The 13227-nt window shown below is 32.7% G+C and overlaps 1 protein-coding gene across 16 annotated transcripts in view; it reads left to right on the top strand.

Annotated features, from left to right (window-relative positions):
- Window positions 1–7371, top strand: part of LOC106883594 (E3 ubiquitin-protein ligase HECTD1) — a 104766-nt gene extending 97395 nt beyond the window's left edge. For all 16 annotated transcript variants that reach the window (XM_089365522.1, XM_089365532.1, XM_089365527.1 and 13 more), the window contains 9 exons: window positions 367–446; window positions 885–1012; window positions 1206–1404; window positions 1645–1782; window positions 1971–2563; window positions 3099–3177; window positions 4801–4894; window positions 6305–6452; window positions 6581–7371. In XM_089365522.1, the coding sequence (XP_089221648.1) occupies window positions 367–446; window positions 885–1012; window positions 1206–1404; window positions 1645–1782; window positions 1971–2563; window positions 3099–3177; window positions 4801–4894; window positions 6305–6452; window positions 6581–6863 (1742 nt within the window). In that variant the 3' untranslated portion in view covers window positions 6864–7371. The remainder of the gene's footprint in view (window positions 1–366; window positions 447–884; window positions 1013–1205; window positions 1405–1644; window positions 1783–1970; window positions 2564–3098; window positions 3178–4800; window positions 4895–6304; window positions 6453–6580) is intronic.
- The last annotated feature ends 5856 nt before the right edge of the window (window positions 7372–13227 follow it).

Consider the following 13227-nt stretch of genomic DNA (forward strand, 5'->3'; position numbering starts at 1 on the left):
AGAGTAACTGTTGTATTTGTTGAGTACTTAAATAGTTTGGCTGCTTGCTTCTCTAGAGACTGTAAAAATGAGGTGGATGTCTTTGATAAGAACCCAATAAGGTTCGAAAATCGATTAAGGTTGTTCGTCGTTTATTCAGCCAGCAGAGAAATGGCTAAAATTTATCCTGTTTATAATTAATCATACCATATATTATATTAATAATACTTTGACTTGCAATTAGTCATTGCCATTATGGAACCTTAAACAATAAGATTGATTTGATATTATTGTTTTTCCTCATTAACTTCTTGAAGAATACAATTATAACTGTTAGTTGAACTTAAAACAAGAATGCTAATTATATAATGAATTTTTTTTTTCCAGACCATATTTCTAAGGTTGACGTCCATCCAGAAGACTTTATTTCTAAGAAGCTCACTAATAAAGTGGGACAACAAATACAGGTAAGTTTCTATTATATTTTAAATTTGTTTTTCCTTTTATGCTGATTTCTATTCTCAAAATACATGTATTTTGTATTAATATGGTTGATAATTATTTGAGTTTAATATAACTGTCACTATATTTGTTTTAAAATATAGCATTTGCTCTTTACTTCATTCTAATAGTCTTGCTTAGTTTTGTTTACATCTTGATAAGGAAGAAGTTTTTTTTTTTTTTTTTTTGCACATTAAATCCTGTAATAAATCGGAATTATTATGCAATAGTAATCTTTTACAATTACTGCAGAAAACTCTTTGAATTAGCTTTAAGCAGTAAACATTTAAATATATATTAAAGACAATATTTATCTTATGAAAATATTTATAAAAGTTTTAATACAGGTGAGAATTGCTTAATATTATCTAATATTTGATATCTCTTTTTTTTTCTTCTCTAAGGACCCACTAGTGTTAGCTAGCAATGCATTACCTGATTGGTGCGAACAGCTAACAAAATGGTGCCCCATGCTCTTCCCATTTGAAACCAAGCAACTGTATTTCAGCTGCACAGCTTTTGGAACGTCAAGGTAAGAATTACTGCAAGAATATGAAAACTCTGGGGTTATGAAAATAACATTAATAAAAGTTCTTGTAGGTGTTATCCACCAACAATGTTATGTAAACTTCTATTACACTTCCCCACTTTTTTTTTTCTGCTATGAGCTATGTTTATTTCATTCTGTGCATCAAATTTCTGAATTTTCATTTTATGTACTACAGAGCTATTGTATGGTTACAAAATAAGAGAGATGCTGTTCTTGAAAGAAATAGAGGGCCAACACCAAGAAGGGATGATACACATGAATACCGAATAGGTCGACTAAAGCATGAGAGAGTCAAGGTTCCTCGTGGAGACCAGTTACTAGAATGGGCCCTTCAGGTTATGCGTTTCCATGCTCGCAGAAAATCCATTTTAGAAGTAAGTTGTTAGTTTTGGATTTTTTTTCTAATCTCAGTTTATTATTTGCATTGAATGAAAACTAACATCACTTCTTTAAACTATTGTAGTGAGCTATTGAGATATTGGTTACACAGTGCTAGTCATAGAATATGAACTGTCAAAATTTTCTTGTAGGCTGATTACCTTACCAACTTAGTTGCATCTCTTATTGGTTGTTTTTATATGCATTATCTTTATACAATGCTTGCACTTTTGCAGATTGAATTCATTGGGGAGGAAGGCACAGGACTTGGACCTACACTTGAATTCTATGCTCTTATTGCTGCAGAATTGCAAAGAAAATCTCTTGGGCTTTGGTTGTGTGATGATGATATTGTTGACACTACTGAACGTGAGGTGAATAAATTATTTTTCTAGTTAATATATGATTAAAAACAAAATCTTTTACACTTAGAAAGAAAAAAAAGAAAATTCAGAAAAATGCTAATGTGTTATGCTTTTTAATATTCATTACTTTCAAATATTCAACTTTTCAAATCTAAAGACTATGTAAATATTTACTTCTTTTATTAATATTTTTTTAGGTTGATATTGGTCATGGTGTGAAAGCTCCTGGATATTATGTACAGCGTGCTGGTGGACTTTTTCCTGCACCAATTCCACAAGACAGTTCAGATTTAGAGAGAATAGAATCTCTGTTCTATTTTCTTGGAACACTCCTTGCAAAATGTATTCAAGATAATCGGCTAATTGATTTACCATTGTCTAAGCCATTTTTAAAAATGATGTGTTATGGTGGATCAGTTAGACAGACCAGTAAACACTGTTCATACATGCCTTCACAGCGTAATAGTAGCCCTTGTGAATCATTTTGGACAAATGAAGATCTAATTTCAAGTAGTGAATATGTTGATAAAGAACTTATTCTTGATCCACCTAAAACATATCAAAATACTGGGCCACCTTGGTATGCTGGTATTTTAAAAGAAGAAGATTTTGCCCTTGTTGATCCCCACCGTGCATATTTTCTCAGCCAACTGAAAGAATTGAGTACCCGCAAACAAAATATATTAAAGAAACCAATATCAAAAGGCCAGAAAAATTTACTCATGCAAGACCTCAGAATTCCTCCCCCTTCTCCAGATTCAGAAAATGGTGTTCGCCTAGAAGATCTTGGGTAATTATTATCACTATTATTATTATTATTTGTCAAGGTTGAATTTTGCCTTTCACTCATGTTGTCAATCAAATAAAGTTGAGCACTGGAATCAATGTAATCCACTAGATCCCACCCCAAAATTTCAGGCCTTGTGCCTATAGTAGCAAGGGTTGTTGTTGAATTAATGTTGGCTAAGTTTTTCCTTAAAAAAAAAAGCCTAATTAAAAATGGTGGTAAATACTTTTTCATTAGACAGCTGCATTTCATTTCATTTGGATCTTTCAAGTTATATACTGGTACATCATATTAATGAATTAGCGTGTTGAAATTAGATAATTAGAAGCCTAAATGCCGTTTTCTTTGATGATTGCTACATTGATAACAATAGTAATAAAATAAGAATTAAGATTTGTTGACAAACTTATATCAAGACATAGCTACTAAAAATGCAGTATAAAGGCCAGTATTTCTACCACTATTTTAAAACATTTGATTTGATGTTTGCTCTTTTTCTTCCTCTCTAACTTTTTTTTTTTTTTTTTTTTTTTGCCAGCTTGACGTTCCAATTCAATCCTTCATCCAGAGTTTATGGCTATACCTCAATTAATCTCCGCCCTGGAGGAGATGAACAGGTCGGTTGTAAACTGTATAAGCACCAATTTAAGACTGAAAGGAGAAACAGGCTCAATGAGTGGGCTCAAACCATTCATTGCCCAACGATTGATTAAAAACATAATTAATATTCCATAAACAGGCTTATTTCTCTTCTGGCATAAACTGATGCTTAAAATGTCTAATATAATTTATAAATGTTTTTGAATACTTCTTTTTTTAAAGCCTAAACAATCCAAGTTATGAAAAAATAATTAATATGCATAGGCACCAGCATGGTATGTGGTAATAAGCTTGCTTCCCAATTTCATGGTTCTGGGTTCAGTTCCACTGCTTGATACCTTGGGCAAGTATCTTCTACTATAGCCCTGGGCCAACCAAAGACTTAAGAGTGGATTTGGTAGGCAGAAACTGAAAGAAGCCAGTCATATACATATGTGTATATTTGTGTCTGTGCTTGTCCCTCCAGCATCACTTGATAACCGATGTTGGTGTATTTACATCCCCATAACTTATCAGTTTGGCAAAGGAGCCTGATAGAATAAATACTAGGCTTACTTAGTCTTGTGGTCGATTTCTTTGACTAAAATACCCTTAAAGGCGGTGCTCCAGCATGGCTGCAGTCAAATGACTGAATCAAATAAAAGAATACAGGTCAATGGTGCTCTTACCTGGTATTTCAATATTTCAGGATTGTCTGTGGAGAAAAGGTGTTGATAGCTGATGTCTCCCAGCTATTCTTTTACTTGTTTCAATCATTTGACTGCAGCCATGCTGGAGCACTGCCTTTACTCAAACAAATCAACCCAGGACTTATTCTTTGTAAGCCTGGTACTTATTCTATCAATCTCTTTTGCAGAACTAAATTACAGGGACATAAACATACCAACATCAGTTGTCAAGTGATGGTGGGGGGGACAAACAAACTTATACAATGGGCTTCTTTCAGTTTCCGTCTACCAAATCCACTCACAAGGCTTTGGTTGACCCAAGGCTATAGTAGTAGACATTTGCCCAAGGTGCCACACAGTGGGACTGAACCTGGAACCATGTGGTTGAGAAGCAAGCTTTTTACCACACCTGCGCCAATACCTTTTCTCTAGATTTCCAGAAGGAGTCCTAACCCTGAAATATTGAAATATCAGGATTAATTTCTTTTTATGTATAACTTACATTGTTTTAGCTTTATAAAAAGAAATATTTAAAACATACATATACAAAGCTTCATGAAAACAATACTACTCTGTTAATATAATTTATTTTAAAATATTAGAAGCTAATTCATAATTTAGTTCAAATACCTAAGAATTACTGACTGCTATATTTTTAATGTTTCATTGGTACTAAATGCCAATTTTATTGATCTTGAATTTGAACTTGTAACATATGTAACTAAACTAAATTCAGAGTTTACTTTCCATTCAATGTCTTATTTTATTTTAAATCCTTATTGTTTTTCATTCTAAATTTAAAAGACTGGAATTTTTGTAGTTGAATTATTTTTCTTTACTAAAGTAGCACGATTGACATCATTCATCAACAGTTGGGATCAAAGCTAGATATTGATCTGCTTACCATGAGCTTATTTATTATCTGGAGCCTCTTTTTAAGTTTAAATTTTTTTTTCCTTTTTTATTTTTCAGGAAGTCACATTAGACAATGTCGAAGAATATGTGACCCTTGTAACTGATTTTTGTTTCAACACAGGAATTCAGCGACAGATGGAAGCCTTTAAAAGTAATTTGACATATTCTAGTTTTTGTTCTTTTTTTTGTTCTTTTTTTTCTTTTTTTTACACCATACTAACATGGATTAGGCAAGACTTCTGTGGACTGTTGCTAGCACTTATTTGTTTCCCTTACCTTTTAAATCATGAACTGCTCAGCATCTAGACATGTTTTAACAGTAGATATAATAAATGACAAAACACAGAAGTTTCTGTCCAATTTCCATCTATCAGTTTCATATGCAAGGCATTGGTCAACCTTCAGTCTTATAAAAATATATATGAGAGGCATTGGTATCTAGAAGACCCGAGGTGGCAGGTAAGGCTATGTAAGTGCTACGAGAGGACCATAGTTACACCCTCAGTTCAATAATAATACAAGTGAGGAATCTAATGCATGTCTTATGTGGGCATGTATATGTTAAATAAAATGAGACAACAAAACCAAGGCTGTGTGGAATTTATAGGACATTTATAAAGAGAAAGGTAGTTTTGCAGCTGTATCTGGGATATTAGGGATATCCCTTCATCAGAGACAATATGAGAGAGTTAACTAGAGGGAAATAGAGTTCAATATAAAGCGTTATATTGAACTCTACTATTTTTAAATGTCCTATAAATTCCACATAGCGTTTGGTTTTGTTGTCTCGTTTTATTTAATACATACATAGATATATATACACACACACGCACACACACATATACACGCACACATATATATATATATATAACAGAGAATGAACCCAATTGAAACAAACTTCATAATTCCACACAGCCTTGGTTTTGTCGTCTCGTTTCATTTAATATATATATATAACAAAGAGAATGAACCCAGTTGAAGCAAACTTCATAACTACAGCAAAATCTATACCGCAAACAAAAATAACTTTTTAATAGAATTGGTGTTGATTAGTGTCCTAGTTTTTTTTATTCCATTACGATATGCATCAGGGCTGCTACACATGGACAAACCTGAATTAGATAGCACACCTGTTGTTTATCTAAGCATATAAATGGCATAATTTATGATTAGTCTGGTACAGTTGGTCCATCTCCTGAACCAAGATAGAAGATTGGCTCTCAACCTGCTAGAAATAGATGCAAGGTTTCCTTCAAAACACATCCTATCTTTATAACAGGGGAAGAACATCTAGGGGACTGTGGTACTAGATATCCATAAAAAAAAATTACTCTCCCATTTTATCTACATAAAACAGTTCTATTGTTGCAACATCATTTGTCTGATCTGGTACTATATTGATGTGGTCTGGATGAGTGTAGCATAATGAGTACATGTAAGAATTGGCTTCCAAATGTTTGATCAAATATCTTTGTCATAGGTTATTTTGTTGGAGCTAGTTGGTGCTCTGCAGTTATTTAATCCACACATTTTTTTAAACCTAACAACTATTCTATTTTAGATGGATTTGATCTGGTTTTCTCTATGGAAAAATTATTATTCAACCCTATGGAGTTGTCATCCTTACTTTGTGGTGACCAAGCACCAACATGGACAAAAGAAGATATTCTAAATTACACAGAGCCAAAACTAGGCTATACAAAAGATAGGTCAGTTATTTTTTTCATATTTTTAATTTTTTGCTTTTCCAATTTTTTTACATTTTAATTTAAACTATTGCATGTTTTAAATACAATTACTTCCAATAGCGAATCTTTTTTCTTTTTCTTTTTTGTAGCCCTGGATTCCAAAGATTTATTAATGTCTTATTAATGCTGACGTCTGATGAAAGAAAATCATTCCTGCAGTTCACTACCGGTTGTTCTTCTTTGCCACCTGGTGGCTTGGCTAACCTGCATCCAAGGTTGACTGTTGTTCGTAAAGTAGATGGAAATGATAATAGTTATCCATCTGTGAATACGTGTGTCCATTATTTGAAATTACCAGAGTATTCTACAGAAGAAATATTAAAGGAACGTTTGCTGATAGCAACAAGAGAAAAGGGGTTCCACTTGAACTGAACAAGAACTTTAAAAGGGCCCTATTACCAGTGTCTAAACTGTGCCAGTAAATACTGGTTTATTTAAAAACTGTACCAAATAAAAGGGACAACTGTCTGGCCCGTTGCTGAGATTTGGCAGATTTGATTTAGGATTAAGCAAATTTGGATCTTTCATACAGGAGAGAATTTTTCTAGTAAGTTGTTCAAGAAAGTAAAAAAAAAAAAAAGAAAGAAAAAGAAAAAAATCTGTGAAAACATTTTATTTATTTATTTATTTATCCCATTTTTTTTTTCCAGTCTATTTTGTGATCAACTTTCCAAAATTTCAATTGATTCCTTTATACTGAAATAGCATTTTTAAATGTAAAACAAGTTATAATAAAGTCGAATTTCTCAATTTCAGGTTAGTTTGGTAATGAGTCCAGAGTTATATTTTCCTTTTCTTTTTTTTTTTTTAGTATTGGATGCATTAAGACATTAATACAATTTTATGGACTTTGCAATAAAAGAGAAGATAAACTTTCATATATCAATTTTGAATTTGTTCGTAAACGGTTAATTTCTCACATTCTTATTTATTCTCAATAATTTAATATAGTAACCAAAGAAATTTGGGGTGCAACTCTGGGAAGTTTTGCTTGATATTGGCATTTTTTTATTATTCAAATTTAGGAAAATAATTTTAATCTTGTATATTTTTAAATAATAAAAAGTTAATCTTGTTATTGTAAGAAATATTGATCATTGTAGCATTTAAACAAAATACATCTTAAAATTTCCACATAAGTTTATATATTTTGAGATGAAAAGCTACTTTAGTATCATCAATTCTTGATTGCCTTCTTTGAAACACATTAAGTTAATTTTTAGTCAGTTCATAAAGCTAAATTGTTATTGATAAAATTATTATTTTTAAACTTCATTTTCTTTTTGTAATGAAAGGTCATGAATTTTTCCTGTTCTATCAAGTTAATGTAAAATTGCTTGCTCAATACCAGCATTCAAATATTGGTGTAGTTGTCGTCTTTAATCTGCATCTTTTAAATGATATCTGCTTTCAAACAAGTTTAATCTTTTAGATCTCACCATCATCCCTCACTTGTTCTGTATAATAAATGCTGCCTTTTTATTCATGCCATGATGCCTTTTGAAATATATATATATATATATACATATACATATATATATATATGTATATATGTATATATTAACAACTCCAATTTTTGTCCATTTACTTGATCCAAAATTATTTCTGCATGATGGAAACCTTTTTGAGAGCTGTGCTCATGTCTCACAGTGAAGTAATATGAATGTTATTGAAGGACTTTGACCAAAGCTGCCATATTAGAAAGGTCCCTTGTCCCATTTCAACCTTGAAACTAAAAGGATTTTGTATTACAGTGTTGACTATTTTCATCTTCTTTCCTTGTGATATAAATGTGATATAAAATACATTTTCTGTTTAACCCTTCAGCATTCATATTTCTCTGCCGAATGTAATGCTTATTTGTTTGTTGTTTTGAGTTATTCATGCATTAATCTTGTATCTTCAAGATTTCATGATGTGATTGGTTATTTTTAGAATTACATTGTAGGGTCAGTGTGACAGGTCAGATCTGACCAGTTTGAGCATAAAAAAGATAGAATAGTTGGGCCAGATATGACTGGTTTAAATGCTAAAGGGTTAAAACAAGTTTTTCCTTCAGACAAGTAAGATGAAACGCTTGGAATGTTATAAATAAAGTAGTCTAATTTCTTTAGAGAATTTACATAATTTAAGTACAATAAAAACCAAAATACTGGGTGAAACTTTTTTTTTTTACTTTTCAGGTTTAGAATAATTTGAGGCTTTATTATATTATCTTATATCCAGGTTTTTCTCTTTAATACACATTTATGGAAGGGAAAATTAGTAAAATGTGCCAAGTTTTTCTTTTTTATTCAAATTGAATGGCAAAGAATGGACAATCTACATGCCGTTATCAGTAAATGCCTGTTTTCTAAATTATCATAGAATAAACGAGTAATGAATAATTTGTCTGTAACTTCTTGCAACCTCTTGACTTAATTTTTCAATTCTATTTAGTCATCTGTGTGTATCTCTATTTCAACAGATTGGTTAGTATAATGGTGATAGATGTCTTTGTAAGTCAATTAAATCATAAGATTACTATGAACTGTTTGCTTTTTATTAAATAAAATTTCATTGGTTACTTGATACATATATTGGTTTCAAATTTTGGCACATGGCCAGCAATTTTGGGGTAGGGGTAAGTTGGTTATATTGACATCCCACCTCCACCGCTGAAAGGATGAAAAAAAGGCAAAAATCAACCACTGTGGCATTTTGAACTCAGAATGTGAAGTCAGTAGAAATGCTGCCAAGCATTTTGCAATGATTTTTGCCAGCTTGCCACCTTACTTGATACATATATTAAACAGCATCTTGTAAATCTTTTACACTGTATAACCTATAATGCTTTTTTAATCATAGCAATAATGGCCTAATACTTCAAATATAAACTGTTATTGAAAATATGTATTTAAAAAAAAAATTTATCAGAAGTTTTCAGTTTTAGTATGCTTTTCCAATATTATCTTAAAAACCATTTGACTTTTATAATCTTTATAATGGATATATTTATAGTTTGTCATTGAACAGTGGCCAAGCTGGATTACCAGCTTTAAAGATATAGTTAATTACATCAGCCAATGTACTTGATTTGTATTTAATCAACTTAGGAAAGATGAAAGTCAGTTGACCTGGATGGGGTCAAGGAATGCAACCAAATAACAAGCTATTTTATTCACTCTACCCATTCTTCCAGACTCTGCCATCTAATATATATTCACGCACATGAATACTATATCTAGAGATATTAACTACTTTAAATTTGGGCAGGATATAGAGATGAAGAAAGAAAAGTTGCTTATTAAATTTTTTGTACCTAAATTTAGGTGTGCCATTGAATGTCTACAGTGTGAAATATTGTGTCTGTATGCATGTGTGAATGTTTGCAAAAACACTTACTCTTGTTTTTCTGATTAAATGGATTATGAACTTAGATAATGCATTGCCTCTTTAAAAATTTTGTGAATTAAAAAAAAAAGTTTTTTTTTATATAATTGTGAGTGAATTTCTTAGAGGGATTAGAGTATGTAAACTGTTGCTCTTTTTTGCATTGCAGTATGACTGTTATCCCTTCTGTGCTTTGGTCAAAGAATAGTAAAGTTCCTTCAGTTCATTTTGTAATTCATATGTAATCCTTTTCAACTTTGTAGCACAGCGATAAACATGATGGAATGACACTGTTGTCTTTGCGGTACTAAACCTATTGTGATAGGATAAATAATAATTTTGCTGAGGATTTTTGGCAGCGTTAGTTTTATTTTACTGTGATTTATTTGCAAAAATGTTCTGTTCAGTTGCATGCACCAAATGGTGAGTGCTTGCTAATATAAAGACTTGGAAAACAAAAAAAATTAAAGATTTTCAAGAAATATTTTAAAAAATGTACAAAAAAATAAAGAAATAAAATATATGATTTTAAGATATGCTTGTTTTCGTTTTATTTATATATCATTTTTACTAGAATTGTTAGATAAACTGTAATGTTGATCTCTCTGGCATTAGTAACATGAGATGACTACCTACAAACATGAAGTAAAATTGGATCATTTCTGGCTCCCTAGAAATTTGCTTTTACTCTACAGTTCACAATTATTTAATGATAGAAACATCAATTTTTTTGTTTGGTATAGAACAAGTATATATTTTTAATTTGGTTGTGTTTATATTATATTATCTAAACTGGTCTACAGTCGCTGGTTTGAATGGCTTATAAAACAATTGAATATTGTAATCCTTAAGAGTTGTGAATTTATTGCTAAGCATATTTTCATCAGCCTTAAAATTTGAAATACTATAGGATTACCTCAGTGGAACTACATTATCATTTATCACTCAGTGATTTCAAAACATTGAAAATAAATATTTACCTCATGAGATGGTAGCCAGCAGTGTTGTCACAGTTTGATTACACATCCAGTATCTTAACATAGTAAGAGAAAAGTAATCTGATATGTCAAATGCAATAATCTTAATTTTTACAATGTTATGGTAAGCTTACTTGCCTAGACAATATTACTTTCACTATCAAACAACATACATGGAAACATCAATCCTGAAAGTGTTGAAATCAATCCTGTACTGAGGGGGGTGGGGTATTTATTTTATGTATTGGACCTAGAGAAATGTGAAGCACCCCCATGACCTGCTGATACTTCTAGACCAAGGTGATTGGTGTTATCAATGCTTCCTTGTCTGAGGAAGAGAATTCCAGAGGGCACATAAAAGCACTAAGTGCATTGGGCCTCATGGAGCCAGTGACGTCAAGCCAAGTAAGATCATAGTTGTAGCTGATGCCAGTGTTGCATAACTGGCCTGTTAAAAGCACCCTTCAATTGTTGGGCAATATGCTGTGCTTGTGAAGACCAGTGAAACTGTAGTTGTGGCTGATGCCAGTGCCACCTCACTGGTACCCATCAGTAGCACATAAAAAGCACTTCATGCGTTGGGTCTCATGGAGGCAGTGACGTCAAGCCAAGTGAGATTGTAGTCATGGCTGATGCCAGTGTCACGTAACTAGCCTGTTAAAAGCACCCTTCAATACTGTGCTTGTGAAGACCTATTCAGGTATTCAAGTAAAGAAACCCTTGATATCATTCTTAACCTCTTTGCAGTTTTATAAATTGTTTTCCATGTTGCAATGATCTGAAAAGAGGATGGCTAAGACGGAACAAGGTCAGAAGAGTAAGGATAATGAGGTAAAACTTCCATATTTAGTGCCATAATCTTTCCCTGAATGACTTGGGCAATATGTTGTCTAACATTATCTTGCAAGAGCACCGGCCTATCATGAATGATGGTCACTCTTTGCAAATTTTTGTGCAAAGCTTTCAATTGACAATATTTCTCTGCATTAGCTGTTTCATTATAGAGAATCCATCTAAGGTGGCGAGCTGGCAGAAACATTAGCACGCCGGGCGAAATGCTTAGCGGTATTTCGTCTGTCTTTACGTTCTGAGTTCAACTTCCGCTGAGGTTGACTATGCCTTTCATCCTTTCGAGATCAATAAATTGAGTACCAGTTGCGTACTGGGATCAATCTAATCAACTGGCCCCGTCCCCCAAAAGTTTCGGGCCTTGTGCCTAGAGTAGAAAAGATAACAGAAAGTCCATTTTTCATCACTTGTGATGATTCTATCCAGGAAAGTTTTGGTAGCCAATCTACTTTTCAGTGATGAGCAAATGGTAAATTTTTTATTCAGCTGAGAAGCAGTCACATGATGAGGGTCCCATTAACCAAGTTTAGACACTTTTCATAGTTCATGAAAGTGGTTTATGATTTAAATGTGTCTTGACTTTGACTATTTTGCTAATTTTCGAAAAATAAAATAAATACAGGGTACTGACCAGCTGCTATCAGTTTGTGCCAGTTTCTTGGACCCCACACCAATTTCCTTTGCAAAATCAGGATAATGGTGGTCCATCTTAGATATAAGCCCTGCAAGGTAGAGTGGCTGCTGCAGCAAGTGTTGCTGGCCATAATCTGTGGCAACACCATCATGGTCATGACCACAGGGCATGTCTGAGTACGCCATTTGTTTTGGGGTGTGCAGCCCATTGTTCCATCTTTTGCTGCTTCATCATCCCCCTATACACACACACTTTTTTTTTCTATTTTCCTATTTCTATTTGTAATGAATATATAGAGAGGATATTGGGAAAAAAATACTCATGAAGTTTGCATGTGTTATGACAAACAAATAAAAAGATCTGACTGTAGGTGTAACATAACACTATCAATAGTAGAATGGAAATCATTTGTTTGACAAAAAAAAAAGACTTACTCAGGACCTGTAGATAGTGAAATAACTTCTGGTAGAAAAAGAACTGCAGAAAGAGCGCAAAGATTTGAAAACAGGAAGGCAAGGATGTGCTAAGAACTAGTTATCAGTTCCCAAGTGGTATTAATGAAGATAGTTGTGATGACAATGGACTAAGAGAAAACCAACAAAACAGATTTACTTACGAGGATCTAGCCATCACAGCAGACAGATATCGGGTAAGTTGCAGAGCTGCTGCCACCATTATAAATGCAACTTTGAGAGATATTGGAATTTCAAATGATACAAATATGCCAGATAAGAAGGAGTTGGAAAAAACAATATCAGAAAAATGAAAACAGAAAATACAAAGCTCGACTGCATCGGTTTTGATGGCAGAAAGGATGAAACTAAAACAGCAAGAGGGATGGAAAGTGCAGAGCACTATGTCATTGTGAAAGAGCCCTGTGATGAGTATTTAGATCACGTTTCGC

The sequence above is a fragment of the Octopus bimaculoides genome, chromosome Z (genome assembly GCF_046866305.1).
Source record: "Octopus bimaculoides isolate indiv1 chromosome Z, ASM4686630v1, whole genome shotgun sequence".
In the NCBI taxonomy this organism is placed as follows: Eukaryota; Metazoa; Mollusca; class Cephalopoda; order Octopoda; family Octopodidae; genus Octopus; species Octopus bimaculoides.